Below are 15,972 nucleotides of genomic sequence, written 5' to 3'. Positions count from 1 at the left end.
GGACATGTGGCAATTAATCATCAAATTAGCAAAAAATGTAATTTATTTATACTATTTATGTTGTTAGAAATAATGAATAAAAACTAGACTAGATCAAAGGAAATAACAGAAACGTATGCATGGGATATTAATTGTTTTTTAAATGTAATAAAGTACGATAGGGTCTGTGAATAGAGTAGGGGGATTTAATCTTGTATTATTAATCCATTTCATTGACTTATAGTATTTTCATAAACAACGTATCTGGGAGCAACCACTCAATTATGCTCACTACTTAAAATAAGATGTGATGCATAAGAAAGTGTAAAGAAAACATTCAAAAAAAGAAAAGAAATAAACACACAAATAGCTCATCCCAAATCTATAGAGATTCTGAGATAAAAGATTGAGATTATTATTCGAGACCAACCAAGTGAACTCCTGTTACCAAGTGCCAAATGGAGCCACAGAATGTGTAGGTGTTAGAGAGGGTGCAGCAAATGCCACGACACTCGATTTTTCCTACTCGAATGAGGCCCATCCACCTAATTTTATTAGCAGAGTATTGTATTACTGTTTTACTACTTGCCCCTATCGTTGTCTAGGGGATGAGTAGGAGGAGCTGTCAGCCACACATCTATGCTGCATCAGGGTTTCCCCGAATAAAACCAATCTGATCCAAACACGTCTGACTATTTCATCATTAATCCGTCAGCGGGTGGTTCCTGGGACTCATACGGCATCCGTCAAGGTTTAAGACCTACGAATTCGATAGTATACAAAGACTTGGGTAGCTATCTTTCAATACTGTGTGTATATACTTAGCATGGGTGACCTTAGCGGAACTTGACCCCCTGAAAGTGATAAATCCATTCTCTACCAGTACTCAATTTTCATTGGTATGGATGTGATTCAAATCTAAATTTATACACCATGACGAGTCTTCTGGTGATGGGACATTCTCAGAGTCTAAAGGGGCATCTCAAATAGTGAGGTCATACCATACTGAAGTGCTTGGTCGATGGCCTCATTTCTCATATGAACTCGTAATTACTCGAGTTCGCTAACTAGAGTCTGAGATCCAAGCAACGAGTCAGATTTGAAATCAAGAACCCACACCCTACTTCCCATATTGGTTTGACAGGGACCATGTACAGAACAGGTTCTATACCAGAAGTAGCTGGATAGCTCATTTGCATCTGTGGTCCGATACGAGGACTGAGAAACTTGTCATTATCTGCTGCAAATCAGCATACTGCAGCACGCACGTCAGCCGATGACGCAGATTTGTTTTTAGGAGCTACGACCAAGTCATAACCACCCATTATGAGGAGCGGCAGGCGATGCCATACAGTGAACTTGTCAATCCGGCCGGTCGGGGTGGTCCTTTACCAAGGTAAGTGTTGTTACCTACACTTGATTTTATTTAGGAACCACTTGGTACGCATTCGGAAGCTTTAAGTATTTAAGGGCATTCTCCCAACAATGGAATAAGGAAGGCAAATGCTAGCCCAGAAAACTTTCTGGACACAGGATGTACTTGGAATTAAGCATCGCGTCTGAATCGTGGTAAGACCGGCTAACGCCTTTTTACAGACATCGGCGTATCACAAGAGTCTGGTGTACCTTGTGTACGTTTCATTTGCTCATCAGAATCAGAACCAAGTGCCTCCATTTTAGGAAATATTTGCACCCTGGCACTGTTCAATAGCTGCCTGCCCCGCGGCTACAGTAGATCTGAACCGAAATCTACCGTTTTGTTTTCCTTTCCGGTAGCGACGCTGCCCTCTGGGGCAGGCTTTGTGTGATACTGTTTGTTTAGAGATAATTTGCTTCACAAAAGACAACTGAACTGAGCACGGCTTTTTACCAATTTTTATTAGTTTGGTACAAACAAAGAGAAGCAGTTCTACTTTCCAGGGAGGATGACGCCATCGTACTGAAGGGAGAGGGAAGAAAAAGTTCAAATTAGCGCCATATTCGTACGATACCGAATTCATGTCATTCAGCGATGACCTGATAATGTTTAGCAGTCCATTCTACTTTCTATAAAGGCTCTGTTACGGTCAACTACAACTATGTTATTGGTTACATAATCCACGAATACAACCCACAATGCCGCGGTAGATAACTGAATCTACAGGTTTAGGGGCACCTCGTCGCCACATAGTGAGGGTGGAGACATTACCTGAGCGTTTGTCTTCAAGGCCATAAGACAATACAGAATTAAGAAATGTTCAACACGATTCAATAAAAGCCCCATTTAAAAATGTTTATTATATGGAAGAACTACGCTTGATTTGGTTTCCCAACTCCTCAAAAGTCCCATCCGATACACGCACATCTCCCAAACATATTACAGAGCTACTAGTCACTGCAACAAAGTGCCATCAGACTGTTGGGCCAACAGGCCAACAGGCCAACAGAGTCTACTGGTTTCAGTGCCGCCAATACAGTGTCCACTGGTTTCAGGATACCATCACACAGTCACATCAAGGTGGATACTTACTTTCTGCTGGAACCAGCGCATGGACTCTGGCTTGCGGATGCGGTGCTTGTATCCGATGCGACCACGTTTCCTTTTCTTGTCGGCGATGCTGAAGCCGGGTCTGCCCAGAACCTGGGGACGCAAACCAACCGGGTTTAGATTGAACCCGAAATATACATTTTGTATTGCTGGCCCATAGAACGGCTGTGATTTAAGAACCGCGTTGGCAGCCTACTCAATAGTTTGATTGGTCACTATACATTTTATTGTACATGTACCGTTTTGCCTACCTTTACATATAATTTTGAATTATTAAGAATTCAGTCAAGCCTCAGGTCTCAACCATAAGTCAACACCGTTGTTCAGACAGGGGTAACTTTTTCATCACTGGCTTGCATGAACTGTTTTGATTAATCTAAACCCAATTTCGACTCTTCTATGCCTTGTACATATTTTTGAATTTACAATGAAGCTGACATTGACTTTCGATGGCAGTGGACCAATAGCCATAGGATCTACAATGTGCAGGCAACAACAAAGTACTACACTACATCAATAAAGTCAGAAACCCTGGAATGTTCCAGATAAAACTTAAGAATAGACTGCAGTAGCGGGCCCACGTTGCCCTGATAAAGCCCCACGCTACTCACCACGTAGAAGTCCAGTCCGTAGATACCGATGCTGGGGTCGTACTTGATGCCCAGATCGATGTGCTCCTGGATGCCGAAGCCGAAGTTCCCGGTGTCTGAGAAGTTACTTTTCCTCAGCTCGTACTCACGCACCTGGTGACAAGGCAGTAGGGGGGGGAGGAACGTTAGCCGACAGCTTAGGAACCTGCCTAACCAGTTTATTGGTTTTATTTCTTTAGGAATGAGAAACGGCAAGTTAATAACGTGCCAGTCCCAAATAGTTGCTTAATTAATGTAGCGTTGAATTAACAGTCATCAGTCAAGCCTCAGGTCTCAACCATAAGTCAACATCGTTGTTCAGACAGGGGTAACTTTTTCATCACTGGCTTGCATGAACTGTTTTGATTAATTATTTTCTTATTGTAAAAGTCTGTAGCTCACTGGCTTTCATTTTGTAAAAGTCCATCGTGAGCGAGCCTGGTATGCTACTAACTGCTGCAGCCTTCACAGGAAAGACGAAACAGTCGGAAAATAATTGGCGGATAAAACATAAAGGGTACGGAACTTGATGTTAAGTGTTCGCACAACAAATGTTATGGCAGTTTCGTTCATATGGCAGTACATTTACAATAAAAGTGCGCTATACACTACTTTTGAATTCATTATTGGATTATGCGTATAACAATGTGATTAATCACAGGAACTCATGCAATTAAAACTTTTGATCGTTGACCAGACCCTACTTAAATGTAATACTAAATACACAGGGACCAGACGTCTCCCGTTAATTCAACCACAAAAGAGTTGTACTATGTTCAAGCAGAATACAGCAACACATGAGTGCGCATTCATGCCAACAGGTAGCAGTGTGAGCGTCTCCGTTTTCCCTCTCTGGCTAGACGGCAAAGTGGCGAGGCGAATGTTAACGAGGCAGGATAGTGGAACAAGAATCGCTTCCAGCAATCTGCCCACTATCAGGCTTTGTTGAAGGCTTGTAGCGTTTCACAAGTCATTTAAAGAACCATGCTTGGTCAAAATCGATCACTAGCCACAGCAGTGTGGATGACGTTATAAAGTATCCAGGCACAATCATGATCAGGGTTCTTGGACATTAGGTATCCACTGGCAGGTAAAAGGACAACCCATCCATGTGCTTTGCTGCTCACCTTGAGTCCTTTCTCCAGGATCTCCTCTGCCTTGGCTCCACGGACGGTGCAGTGGACAGCAATCTTTTCATTCCTACGGATGCCGAAGGATCGCACCGTGTAGCGGGCTGCAGGAGGACGGAGCCAAGGGGAAGGTTTGATGTTATAGAAGGGGACCACCATGTCCAGAGGTCAACACCAGAGGAGGAAGTGTCTAAAACACAGGTAGGAGCTAGTACGGTTGGTGGTACCGAAATGAGATGCAGCGTGTTCGATAGCAAACGTTGCAGCCAACATAAGCATGCCTGCAATCATCCCCGAAGAAGGATGATGGAACTGAAGAATCAATATCATCACCAGGTAAATATTGAGCTAGTTGGATGAGTAGTCAGTGATCATTTGTTTTTCGTCTTGGTCATACACAATTAGAATGAATAAAGTATTCATTCTAATAACGTGCCAGTCCCAAATAGTTGCTTAATTAATGTAGCGTCGAATTAACAGTCATCAGTCAAGCCTCAGGTTACCATAGGTCAACACAGTTGTTCAGACAGGGATAACTTTTTTCATCACTGGCTTGCATGAACTGTTTTGATTAATTATTTTCTTATTGTAAAAGTCTGTAGCTCACTGGCTTTCATTTTGTAAAAGTCCATCATTCATATGGCAGTACATTTACAATAAAAGTGCGCTATACACTACTTTTGAATTCATTATGTGATTGACCTACACACGGGTCAATTGCAGTAGCCTACAGTTTGACTATACTAGAAGTAATACGTTTAATAAATATTGTTGTGGTTGATATTGACAACTTGATTAAACTCTTGCTTTTATTGACAGGTCGGCCAGCCCCACACTCAACGCTTCCTCATGTGACAGTAAGTTGCTGCTTAAAAGATTTGGTTTTCCCAATAATATCATTATTGGGAGACACACGGTCGTGTGTCTCCTCCGGGACACACGACCGTGCTCCCACGCTATTGTGATGAGCTGGGGGTTGTAGGGATTATGTGATTTATTTTGAGTGGTGGGTCAAATGTTCTGAATAAACAACAATGTTGAAATTGAAAGGTTTGGAATTTGTTTTGTCAGCTGTGAAAACTGATCAAAAGTACCGGATAAAGTTGCTGGAACCAAATTACATTCAATTAGACATCTAGCTACAATGATGACTAGAGGTAGGCCAAAATAGTTCGGAGGTAAATCCAGTCCCTTTCCACTGCCAGTTAACACCATAGCCACTACAATGCTGTGCTGCAGGTCCACCCAGCAAACATGCATACATTTACGCTGTACATACCCTTGGAGAAGACGGGGGTCTGTCCTGTAAGCTGCTCCAGCACCTTAGCAGCACGGGTCAGTCTGTCTCCACTCTCCCCCACGCAAATGTTCAGGCAGAGCTTCCTGATACGGAGCTCCTTCATGGGGTTCTCCTTCTTCTCACCCTGGTCCTGAAAAGCACCGATAGAGACGTCCAGTTAGAAACGAGCAAACCAATTTTTGCTGGCTAGGCTTTAACATGAGTCGGCTGGCCACGTCCAGCGGTTGTCCCATTACCTCTGGAGCCCATAGGTTTCATAAACCTTTTGACATCCATGATACTCAGATGTATCTGCCAGTACGACAACATTGACCTTCTTTACCAGGTTGACACAAAAAAAACACAACTTTCCGTTTAGCTTAGGAAAGCTGTACCGATTTACTGTGTCGCAGATCCAATGCATGTCGGACATGCCCGTAAATATCTCCGAAGCTAAAGCTAATGTTAGCAAAGTTTAGCTTGAGCGGTATTTACCTTTAATAACCCCCATGTTTAACACCCCAAAATACACATAATTAGCCGTTATGCTCAACTTATTATAACGCCATAAGTGTATTGTTTTTAAACAGTACTCAGCCCTACATGGATAGATGCGGTGTGAGCCAACTAGCGTGATTCAATTGGCGAAATCTTGGTCTGTAAATTTATGCTAAGCATAAAATATGGCATTGGTTCCATTCTAGAGGTTAGCCTGAACAAAAAGGTGCATAAAGGATTGATTCTGTTCATAAAATAACACCGATGAACGTGGATTTCTGTAGCAAGTTCGGAAATCTCGCCGTCATACGTTTTCACCGAGTACTCACCGCCATGTTTGATCACTAGAAGAGAGCGTCTATTTCCGGCTCCGAGACTTTATAGCAGTGTGTTCGGTTTAAATTGGCCCGGTGAAAACCCGTGGAGAAAGACAAAGATTCCCTATACACAACCAGAATAAGAAAACAATCCCAACATATCCTCAAATTAAACCAGTGGGATCGTGAATGTATAAGTCTGTTTCACCATAAACCAGCCCATGTGGTATGATAAAATATTATCAAGACTGATAGACTGCAAACACAACTGACAGAATACGTTATTCTGCTTCCCTTAAATGTAAAAGCAATGCCAGTCTAGATATCATCTTTATATTGGCAAGAACGTTTCCTTAAACAATGTATGAACTTCAGGGTCCTGACCCTTTATTCAATGTCATTAGCTGCGTTTCCATCTAAAAGGTGATGCGAATCTTTAGAAAGTTCGCAAAAAAGTAAATCGAATTAGGTGCGTTTCCATCAAGTGGTTGGAGCGGGTAACTACCCTAGTTCTGCCTGGAGGTGGCACTGTAGGCAAAAAATGTATGCCGATACGTGGCTATAATCAATTGTAGAAGTAGAAAAGCTGTATCGTTATTTGAGAGCTTTCCACTTACTCCTCAACACATTCCAGGGCTTGTCGTAATCTTTTAGTAACATCATCTCTCTTAGGTCATGATAAATAGTGGAATTACGTTGTTGTTTTCCATCTAAAATAGCTGTTAGGTTCTTTTCATGGATGAGAGCAAGGAATAGTTTAATCTCTTCGTCGGTCCACACGTATCTAGTATTTACATTGGCCATCTGTTCGATGTACGTAATTAAAAATAGATACGTCGTTTCTCGAACACGTATCGTTGTTTGAGAGCACGGGTGATGACGTTACACGTTGATGTCGGCAGGGTTGCTATGGCCGGTCGTTATGCGGAAATCGGAAAGACTGTCAGTCCTGTGTGTTCAAAGTTCGCTACGTCACAGCTGTTTCGAAAAGTGTGTTTCCATCTCCCATTTTCGAATTTACTCTCTTTCGCATTTCTCAAAAAACGCCTCAAGCGAGCGGATAAACTTTTTGGCGAATTAGAGGATTTTTATGCGAATTTTGGTGTTTCCATTTACTGATTCGATACTTCAAAGTTCGAAAAAAAAGAAATAATAATAATAAGGGGGGATGGAAACGCACCTATTGTTGATGCATGTTGATCATCTTGTAGGCTAATAATTATGTGTGTTGTTCTTTGCTGTGCAGCACTTCAATAATTCCTATAGTCTATTGTATCTGTTTGTTATTTTCAGTACTTTTTCTAGTACTAGTAGTAGGACTACTATGGACTACTTATACGAAAATATATTCAGTACCGAATCAGGAGGCAGCCTTATGTTTTATATATATATATATATATATATATATATATATGTATATATATATATATATATATATATATATACATATATATATGTCCTGTCATTTAGATTTCAGTAGCTCAGAAGCTTTACTTTCTGTATTGAAGAAATGTGATAATTGATTCTACATGTAAGAGAACACTCGATGCAACGCTGGGACCACAAACATCTTATATATTAGAATCATCTAATGTTTTTTTAAGCTCTATAATGTCCCCAAAAAACATTAAATTTATTGACCAGCTTATGAGCAGTTATTGTTTTTGGCATTCGTTTTTTTTTAATATTTACTGAGCTCTACTTGCAAAGTCCATGGCCAATATATTCTACCGATAATCAATAGGACATGCAAGACCTAAACAAATTTCCCTCTCAACTAAGTTGTACCCTAGCCGGGTTGTAGCATCACCCCCTGACCAGGGAGGGGGGCTGGAGGGCTCCGGACCCTGAGCTGGGGGTGGGGATCGAGACTGCCCCCTCTGGTGGAGAATGGCTCTGCTTGTGCACAGCTCATAGTATGTTCCTAATAGTATAATACTTATAATTGAAGTGCACGCATTGACATCTTTTCAAACATTTTCCAACTCATAACGCCTTATAATGACCTAATAACTCATGGAGCAGGATAATAATAATAATAATATATTTAATTTGTAGAGCCCTTAGCGCAGGATAGCGCAGTGCCTAGGGGCATCGTTCGACTCAAAAGTACTGGGACCTTGTTAGATTCCTGAAATCCACAGCCTACCTGTTAGCATCCAGCCACATGCCCTTATCACCTACTACCTACCTGATCCTTCGGATGAAAGCGTGTGCTGAATAGAAATGACCGTGGTATAACATGTCCTAACTTGAAGGGCAATCACTTTTCTTAATAGATTAGCCCTTATCAGCTCCATTCTCTGCACTGGATGAATGACAGCTGGGTGGGGTTTCACTTGAAATCTGCTTTTACCTGAATGATGTTGTTTAGCTCCACCCATGGATTAGTCATTAAATCGTTATTATATGCATCTCCCTCTCTTCAAAACACATCTGGATACACGCATATCTCCCAAACACATTACAGAGCTACTAGTCACTGCAACAATGTTTTCTATTTATTGTAAGCAACTTATACCGTGCCAATACTGTGAGATGAAAATGAAATTTCAAAGCATCTGCAACAGAACTTCTTACATTCAGAAGTGAATTCCCATCAGTATAACATTTATACAAACAACGCTGGATTTTCTCCTCTTTTTTTGTTTTGTTTTGTTTTTGTTATTGCGACAAAAAGACAAGACGACAAAAGCTTCTCCTTTTTTGGCAATGAACGATAAATGAAATCATTTTATTTACCCACGATATATTTTAAATTTTCTTAAGTAGTGTGTCACCCCCCTAATCTCTTCTCTAGGCCAGTCGGACGCTGGGGCACTGGCCCTCCTTTCCTACGGAAGCTTTTGCGGTGGGTTCTGATGAGCATAAGCCAGTCCTTGAGAAGAGAGCTATGCGCTGACGAGGAGGGGGAGGGGCGGGGCGAGGGCGGAGGATGAGGCGAGGACGCCCGTTGCCGTGGTGGCGGCGGCGGCGGCGGGGCCATCCTCGGCGGGACGTCCCGTGCCGGGATTCATTTGGTCTTGGACGCCTTCTGGGCGGACTTGGTGACCTTGCCGCTGCCGCCGATCTTCTTGTCCACGGCCTTGATGACGCCCACGGCGACCGTCTGCCGCATGTCGCGCACGGCGAAGCGACCTGGGGGAGAGAGTCGCGTCAGGGGTCTTGTGGTTTACTCGAGCCGTCGGGTTGTGCGCGGGTGTGAGGGTGGTGTGGGGGTGGGTGTTGGAGGTTATGGAATACGCTGTGCGCCACGAGGCCCCCAGGACTGAGATCTAATCGCATTCCCTTACCTTACATGGACGTGTGTTTAAATAGAGTTCATGAATACAGCGCCACACACTACGGCCGTCCAAGGAGTTGTGGGAGCATCGGGACATCACGGGCACTTCTAACTTTAGGAGTTCACCTTTTATTAATCGTGGATCATTATTGATGCTAGACAACAACCATTGTCTTCGTTCAGGTTTTGGATTTGATAAAATAGAATATATAGTAGTGTGTGTGTGTGTGTGTGTGTGTGTGTGTGTGTGTGTGTGTGTGTGTGTGTGTGTGTGTGTGTGTGTGTGTGTGTGTGTGTGTGTGTGTGTGTGTGTGTGCTTTGCGCCACTCACCCAGAGGAGGGTACTGGGCGAAGCTCTCCACACACATAGGCTTGCCGGGCACCATGGTGATGATGGCGGCGTCGCCGGACTTCAGGGACTTGGGGTTGTCCTCCAGCTTCTTTCCGGAACGACGATCGATCTTCTCCTTGAGCTCGCTGAACTTGCAGGCGATGTGGGCGGTGTGGCAATCCAGGACGGGGGCGTAGCCCTGGGCGATGGTGCCAGGGTGGTTCAGGATGATCACCTGCAGGAGGGCAGGGGGTGGAGCGCACGGGTTAGGGAGAACAGTGGAGGCGGCGTCGTAGGACTAACACAGGTGTAACTTGTTACACTAATTAAGGGCCTTCTGCTTTAGTGGCGCAGGTAAGGGTGTTGACTCAACTAGTTGAGATTTCACTCATTGACCAGGACTCCCTGTCCATGCCACCTGCACTGGGTTGCGCTAGCTATGTGAATAATGTACTACTAATGTCCTTAATAACCATTAGTTTACAAATAGACATTTACAAAATCTGCTATTTGTCGTACTCATACGTAAGGAATTAGAAATGCATAGTGTGGAATTGAAGCCGGTTGTCGTCACTTCAACGTGACGACCAAGCTAGTGGTAACTAATCAACCACAAGCTATGATGTCAACCAAGTGCTTGAGGAGTCCGCAGAGGACATTGGTTGGCAGAAATTGACTATGTTTGGTCGTACCATGTATTCCAGACGGAATAGCTTTGTGTTATAAACATGCGGCCGATGCTGTTTTCTGCACAGTGCCAACTGCAGAGGATGAGGCGTTTACATTTAGTAACTACCAAGCGTGACAAAATAACTAGTTTGTCTGGTGCAACCCGTTTGGATTAAGCAATGGGAAATGCGGAACTTGGTAGACACTAATGCTGCTATCCATTTGGATGGTACGCTGGTGCCAACGACCAGCTTCAGCGAGAACGTGACGTATTTCCCTTGCTCCAGCCTTCCAGTTTGCCATTTGTGTTTCTGTCGAGCCACGAGGGGGAGTAGTAGCAGGCTAGTCATCATTAGCAACATAGCCTCTTTAGCAAACCAGCTTCAAAACAAAACTTTACATTGAATTGCACGCAAAGCAAGACCGTGCAATGCATATATTGGTGACCGGATTAAAGCAGCAATGAAATCAAGTGTGTAAGAGGTTTTAAAAACGACATTAAAACCACCAACGTGGTACAAATAGAAAGAAAATACATCTCATCCCCCATTAACTATGGGCGGAGCCATCTTCTTTGCGAGTTGTACAGCTCTGCTCGCTCTACATTGAAAGCGACGAGATACTACGACCAAAAGGGGGCGTGCCTCAGTGAAATGCCGCAAGAAAGCTGGGAGATTTGCGACTTTACCACTTCGTAAATCCAAATGGATAGCAGCATAACATTATAATAGTCAACGTTTAAACCCACGCAAAGATGGTGCAATCGGCTCCTCCTACATAAAAGGAGCAAACTCATAATTAGTGTTTAGAGCTACAGGGGTGTTGGTCAGACGGTCAACCCTCTATGAAAGGTCTATTGGGGTCCACGACTGTACCATAACAGCATCGATGCTGCTGTTCCTCCTGGAGTTCATAGGTTAAATTACTGATATTTTGGTTCCATTAACGATGGACTCTAATTTCCCAGACAGTGATTTTATTTTCAATCTCATAGTATACCCCAGAGCCATTATGGATAAACGGTTGTGAGTACACAACGGTTGACTACAGAATGAATATAAATTATGCAAATAAACCAATCTAATCTAACTAGTACCAATTACACGTTTAACAACCGATGTCTTTGACGGGCTCTGAAGCCGTCTAGTCCCCGTGAACGCTCACCTGGGCAGTGAAGTTGTCGGCCTGCATGGGGGGGTCGTTCTTGCTGTCTCCGGCCACGTTGCCACGGCGGATCTCCTTGACGGACACGTTCTTGACGTTGAAGCCGACGTTGTCTCCGGGCGTGGCCTCGGTCAGCGTCTCGTGGTGCATCTCCACCGACTTCACCTCCGTGGTCACGTTGGCGGGGGCGAAGGTCACGATCATGCCGGCCTTCAGGATGCCGGTCTCCACGCGGCCCACGGGCACGGTCCCGATACCTGGGGTAGGGGAGGGGGGGGGAAGGTGATGGGTCAGGCCACGCCCCGATCCACTTCTCTTCACGTCTAGTTTAAAGGTGACATATTATACCACTAGTTGGACACGCCCACTTGTGATGTCAGAAGAGGCAGAATTTCAAAGCGGCTTGTAACGGCTAATCACACTCACACCTGGTGGTATAAAGTGTCACCTTTAAACCTCTGCACTGTGTCACTCCATCAAAGGTAAATCTGAACTGGATTTTGGAGTTGTCTGTTCCTGAAGTATAAAAAGCGCACCCATACACAAGTCAACCCGTCCAAGGAATGTTTCTCTGTACGGTTTTAACCGAGTATCTGTTTTGAGTTGCCTGGGCCTGCGTCAGAGCGAAGCCATTATGATTGTTGAAGGCTCCCGGCTCCCCTCTTACCAATCAGGGCATCTCATCCGTGATTGGTTGGGGGAATCCTTCTTGCCTGCCTATCATGGGCAATGCAACACTTCTCAAAGGCGGTCAAAACAGCAGGGAGCAGGGAGGAAAGCGATGTTCCTATCTGTCTGTTTATTTTCAACATCTTGCTTCCGCTCTTTTCGTCTCTCCCCCTCTCTCTTCACCACTCTCAAATCTTACCTACGGCACTCTGACTCCCGTATGGACGACGGCCTTTGGTTTACTCAGTGATGACCCTAGTGTGCGTGGAGCTCACCGCCGATCTTGTAGACGTCCTGGAGGGGCAGGCGGAGGGCCTTGTCGGTGGGGCGGCTGGGGGGCAGGATGGCGTCCAGGGCCTCCAGCAGGGTGACCCCGCTGGCGTTGCCGTCCTTGCGCTCCACCTTCCAGCCCTTGAACCAGGCCATCTGTGGAGCACAGGCACCGAGGCGGGTCAGCGCTGGGGGAGTCCGTCCAAACCCCCCCCCCGCCGGCGGCTCATTTTGCGTCTTGCGACAGACGACGGGCTGTCAAGGTTATTCTAACGGAAACTTTTTTTTAGGATTCGTGAAAGACTGGGTTTGGTTTCATTTAGTTTGAGCACGGTCGTCTTTGGTCTGTTTTCAAAGCTGATCCGTTGTGTAAAGTACCGTTGCATTCTTCTCGCAGTGGAGAACATACATTACCGAGCATCATGCCATGTAGTGTCAACTTTTTCAGCCACCGAAGGGAAATCTAATGGATTTATAGGGAGGGATTGATGCATCGATTGGGCCACGGTTGGAAAAGTTTTATTCTTGGGATTTCCAATACCTTTGACCAAAAGTGATGGCTTTGGTGAACCACAAATATGAACCATGTTTGGGCCTGAGAGACCCACCTTCTCGCTGGACTCACTCACCTTCTCGCTGGACTCCAGCATGTTGTCCCCGTGCCATCCGGAGATGGGCACGAAGGCCACTGTGGCCGGGTTGTAGCCGATCTTCTTGATGTACTGGCTGACCTCCTTGGTGATCTCCTCGAAGCGGGCCTGGCTGTAGGGGGGCTCGGTGGAGTCCATCTTGTTGACTCCAACGATGAGCTGCTTCACGCCCAGGGTGAAGGCCAGGAGGGCGTGCTCGCGGGTCTGGCCGTTCTTTGAGATACCGGCCTCAAACTCACCCACACCTCCGGCCACGATCAGCACGGCGCAGTCAGCCTGCAAACGGAAACACGAGATGGGTTTACATGTGTGCAGGTTCGTTTATTGCAGGGACTGTACCAAAATCTTCCAATGTGTAAAGTACAAAATGAAATAGCATTAGTTTTCTTTTGATTTTTTTAACTGCCTTTTATGAGCCTTTATAAGTCATTTGTATGCCTTTTGTTAATCATTAACACGATTATTAATAAGTGATATGTTAAAGGGCCCCTATTTTACACCAGGTGTGAATTCATATTGAATTATTCTAAATCATTAGTTAGTTTCATGCTAGAAATATTAACTAATAGCACTTAAAGTAAAAAACAACAACGAAAATCCTGAATTTTTTTGCGTTTCACCGTTAACATAATAAAATCTCCCATTGCAACTCCTCAGCGAAACACTTGCTAAGCCCTACCTGCGAGGTACCAGTGATCATGTTCTTGATGAAGTCCCTGTGTCCGGGGGCATCGATGATGGTGACGTAATACCTGCCGGTCTCAAACTTCCACAGGGCGATGTCAATGGTGATACCACGCTCACGCTCTGCTTTCAGTTTGTCCAGCACCCAGGCGTACTTGAAGGAGCCCTTTCCCATCTGAGGGAGGCCGTCAGCCCGTCCAAAGAGGGGGTTTCATAGGTGGAGGAAAGACGGAGTTAGTTTGGTGCAGAGGACTGCATCTAGGAGTAAAATGCTCTATAAATCCCCATTTGAGAATGGTAATACAGTTGTGTATGTTATTACCCTGAAAGAACTTGAATGACCACTTTCTAAATGGTGAAGGAAGATAGCATTTTGTTGAGTTGGTCAATAAACTGGACGTTTGTAAGAACTGTTTCAGCCATTGTTTAGTCCTATAAGAGCAGACCTCAATTACATTTCCAAATTATTGGAATTCAGTTGGACATGCCATTTATAGTATTTTCCCCCTTTTTCTTCCAATTGGGTTCCTAATTTTGCTGAAATTAGGTTCTGATTGAGTCTCATGGTTCTCAAGTGTTCATATCTTTAGCAAGAGGTCCAAGAAGCACATAAGAACCATGAAACTCAATCAAAACCAAATTTTATCAAAACAAAGTGGGTGGAAAATTGCAGGATGCAATTTCAACTAAACCAATATAAATTGTGAGAAGGTTTGACTAACGTTTTTTTTTTTTTTTAGATCATGGGTACATTTGCTTGTGGAGGTATATTCTTGGAATTCAAAAGTGAAAGGCACATTTCGGTTTCGAAATTATGTATGTTATTTCCTCTATACGAGTGAATTTAAACACGTGTACAGTAGATGGCGCTTGTGTCTTAGAAATGGATGTTTGTCGCGAGAAATGGACGACTGAGCGTCCTTCCAGATCCGTGCAATACGAGCCAGGGCTAGAGGCGATCATGGTCGGCTGTGCCGACACTAACCTCAGCGGCTTCCTTCTCGAACTTCTCGATGGTTCTCTTGTCAATGCCGCCGCATTTGTAGATCAAATGCCCTGTGGTGGTCGATTTGCCGGAATCGACATGACCAATGACCACGATGTTTATGTGAATCTTTTCCTTTCCCATTTTGAAGGTTTTGCTGTGGGGGAATCGGCATCGCAATCAAAGCAAATACAATTCCAATATTAAACATTGTAGTTTCATCGATGACAGGTGTAAGAGCCATTTTCATATTGCGTTTTCGGGGCCAGTGTGTCATCACATGCGCCATGTGCTCCACGCCGGCCTCCATGTTGAGTGAACGCAGTGCCGCCATGTTGTCTGCAGCAGACACGCGCACCATGACAGTGCAGCCGGTGGAAAGCGCGTTCATGCGATCACCAATGTCAAAACGAGAAAATGAGCCAAATAGCCATAGCAATCAACTCTGAAACGTTAAATACCTTTAAAGAAATGTTCAGCAAGTACCAAATTAAGCCCATTTTATAAACAATCCACCCATTGCCCTACAGACTATATGCATACAGATATATTAAGGCTTGTCCCTCTATCCAAGAACATGCTTTCATTACATAAGGCAGGCAGAATTATCTATTTATGGGTGGGATACATGCGAAAATGCTGAGCCTTTAGCGATTCTCTCAACATGCCACAAGACTCAGCTGACATGTCAATAAACAGACCCGCAGAAAAACATAACCATGCGACAAACTATACACAAAAGCATCATATTTAATATTTCACCAACCTGTGCCCGAGAAGCTAACGAATGTCCCCTGATTTAGACCGGAGAAAAGGACAGACTACGCTTGGGCATGAGTTTTTATACTGAGCTAGAGCGAGCGGAGGGAGGGCTGTGCATTCTACCCATCTGCTGTCAGACCCAAGTA

At 44.4% G+C, this 15,972-nt stretch overlaps 2 protein-coding genes and 1 non-coding gene across 3 annotated transcripts; all 3 read right to left on the bottom strand.

Moving 5' to 3' along the window:
- Positions 1 to 1,840: 1,840 nt before the first annotated feature.
- rpl11 (ribosomal protein L11) lies at positions 1,841 to 6,475 on the bottom strand. The gene is made up of 6 exons (XM_056582940.1): positions 6,372 to 6,475; positions 5,545 to 5,695; positions 4,263 to 4,369; positions 3,118 to 3,249; positions 2,489 to 2,599; positions 1,841 to 1,918 (listed from the first exon to the last, which is right to left on the bottom strand). The coding sequence occupies exons 1-6, from the start codon at positions 6,375 to 6,377 to the stop codon at positions 1,889 to 1,891; spliced, it is 537 nt and encodes a 178-aa protein (XP_056438915.1). The 5' UTR covers positions 6,378 to 6,475; the 3' UTR covers positions 1,841 to 1,888.
- Positions 4,753 to 4,822, bottom strand: LOC130376351 (small nucleolar RNA R38). Its single transcript, XR_008893987.1, has one exon. It is a non-coding gene; the product is annotated as a small nucleolar RNA R38 (small nucleolar RNA).
- Positions 6,476 to 9,055: 2,580 nt separating the features above from the next.
- LOC130375823 (elongation factor 1-alpha) lies at positions 9,056 to 15,936 on the bottom strand. The gene is made up of 8 exons (XM_056582936.1): positions 15,831 to 15,936; positions 15,065 to 15,221; positions 14,075 to 14,254; positions 13,375 to 13,671; positions 12,751 to 12,901; positions 11,807 to 12,063; positions 9,974 to 10,208; positions 9,056 to 9,497 (listed from the first exon to the last, which is right to left on the bottom strand). The coding sequence occupies exons 2-8, from the start codon at positions 15,206 to 15,208 to the stop codon at positions 9,373 to 9,375; spliced, it is 1,389 nt and encodes a 462-aa protein (XP_056438911.1). The 5' UTR covers positions 15,209 to 15,221; positions 15,831 to 15,936; the 3' UTR covers positions 9,056 to 9,372.
- Positions 15,937 to 15,972: the final 36 nt, after the last annotated feature.

The sequence above is a fragment of the Gadus chalcogrammus genome, chromosome 22, assembly GCF_026213295.1.
Source record: "Gadus chalcogrammus isolate NIFS_2021 chromosome 22, NIFS_Gcha_1.0, whole genome shotgun sequence".
Taxonomy (NCBI): domain Eukaryota; kingdom Metazoa; phylum Chordata; class Actinopteri; order Gadiformes; family Gadidae; genus Gadus; species Gadus chalcogrammus.
The sequence above is the reverse complement of the archived record's forward strand: the minus strand, read 5'-3'. Positions and strand labels throughout refer to the sequence as shown.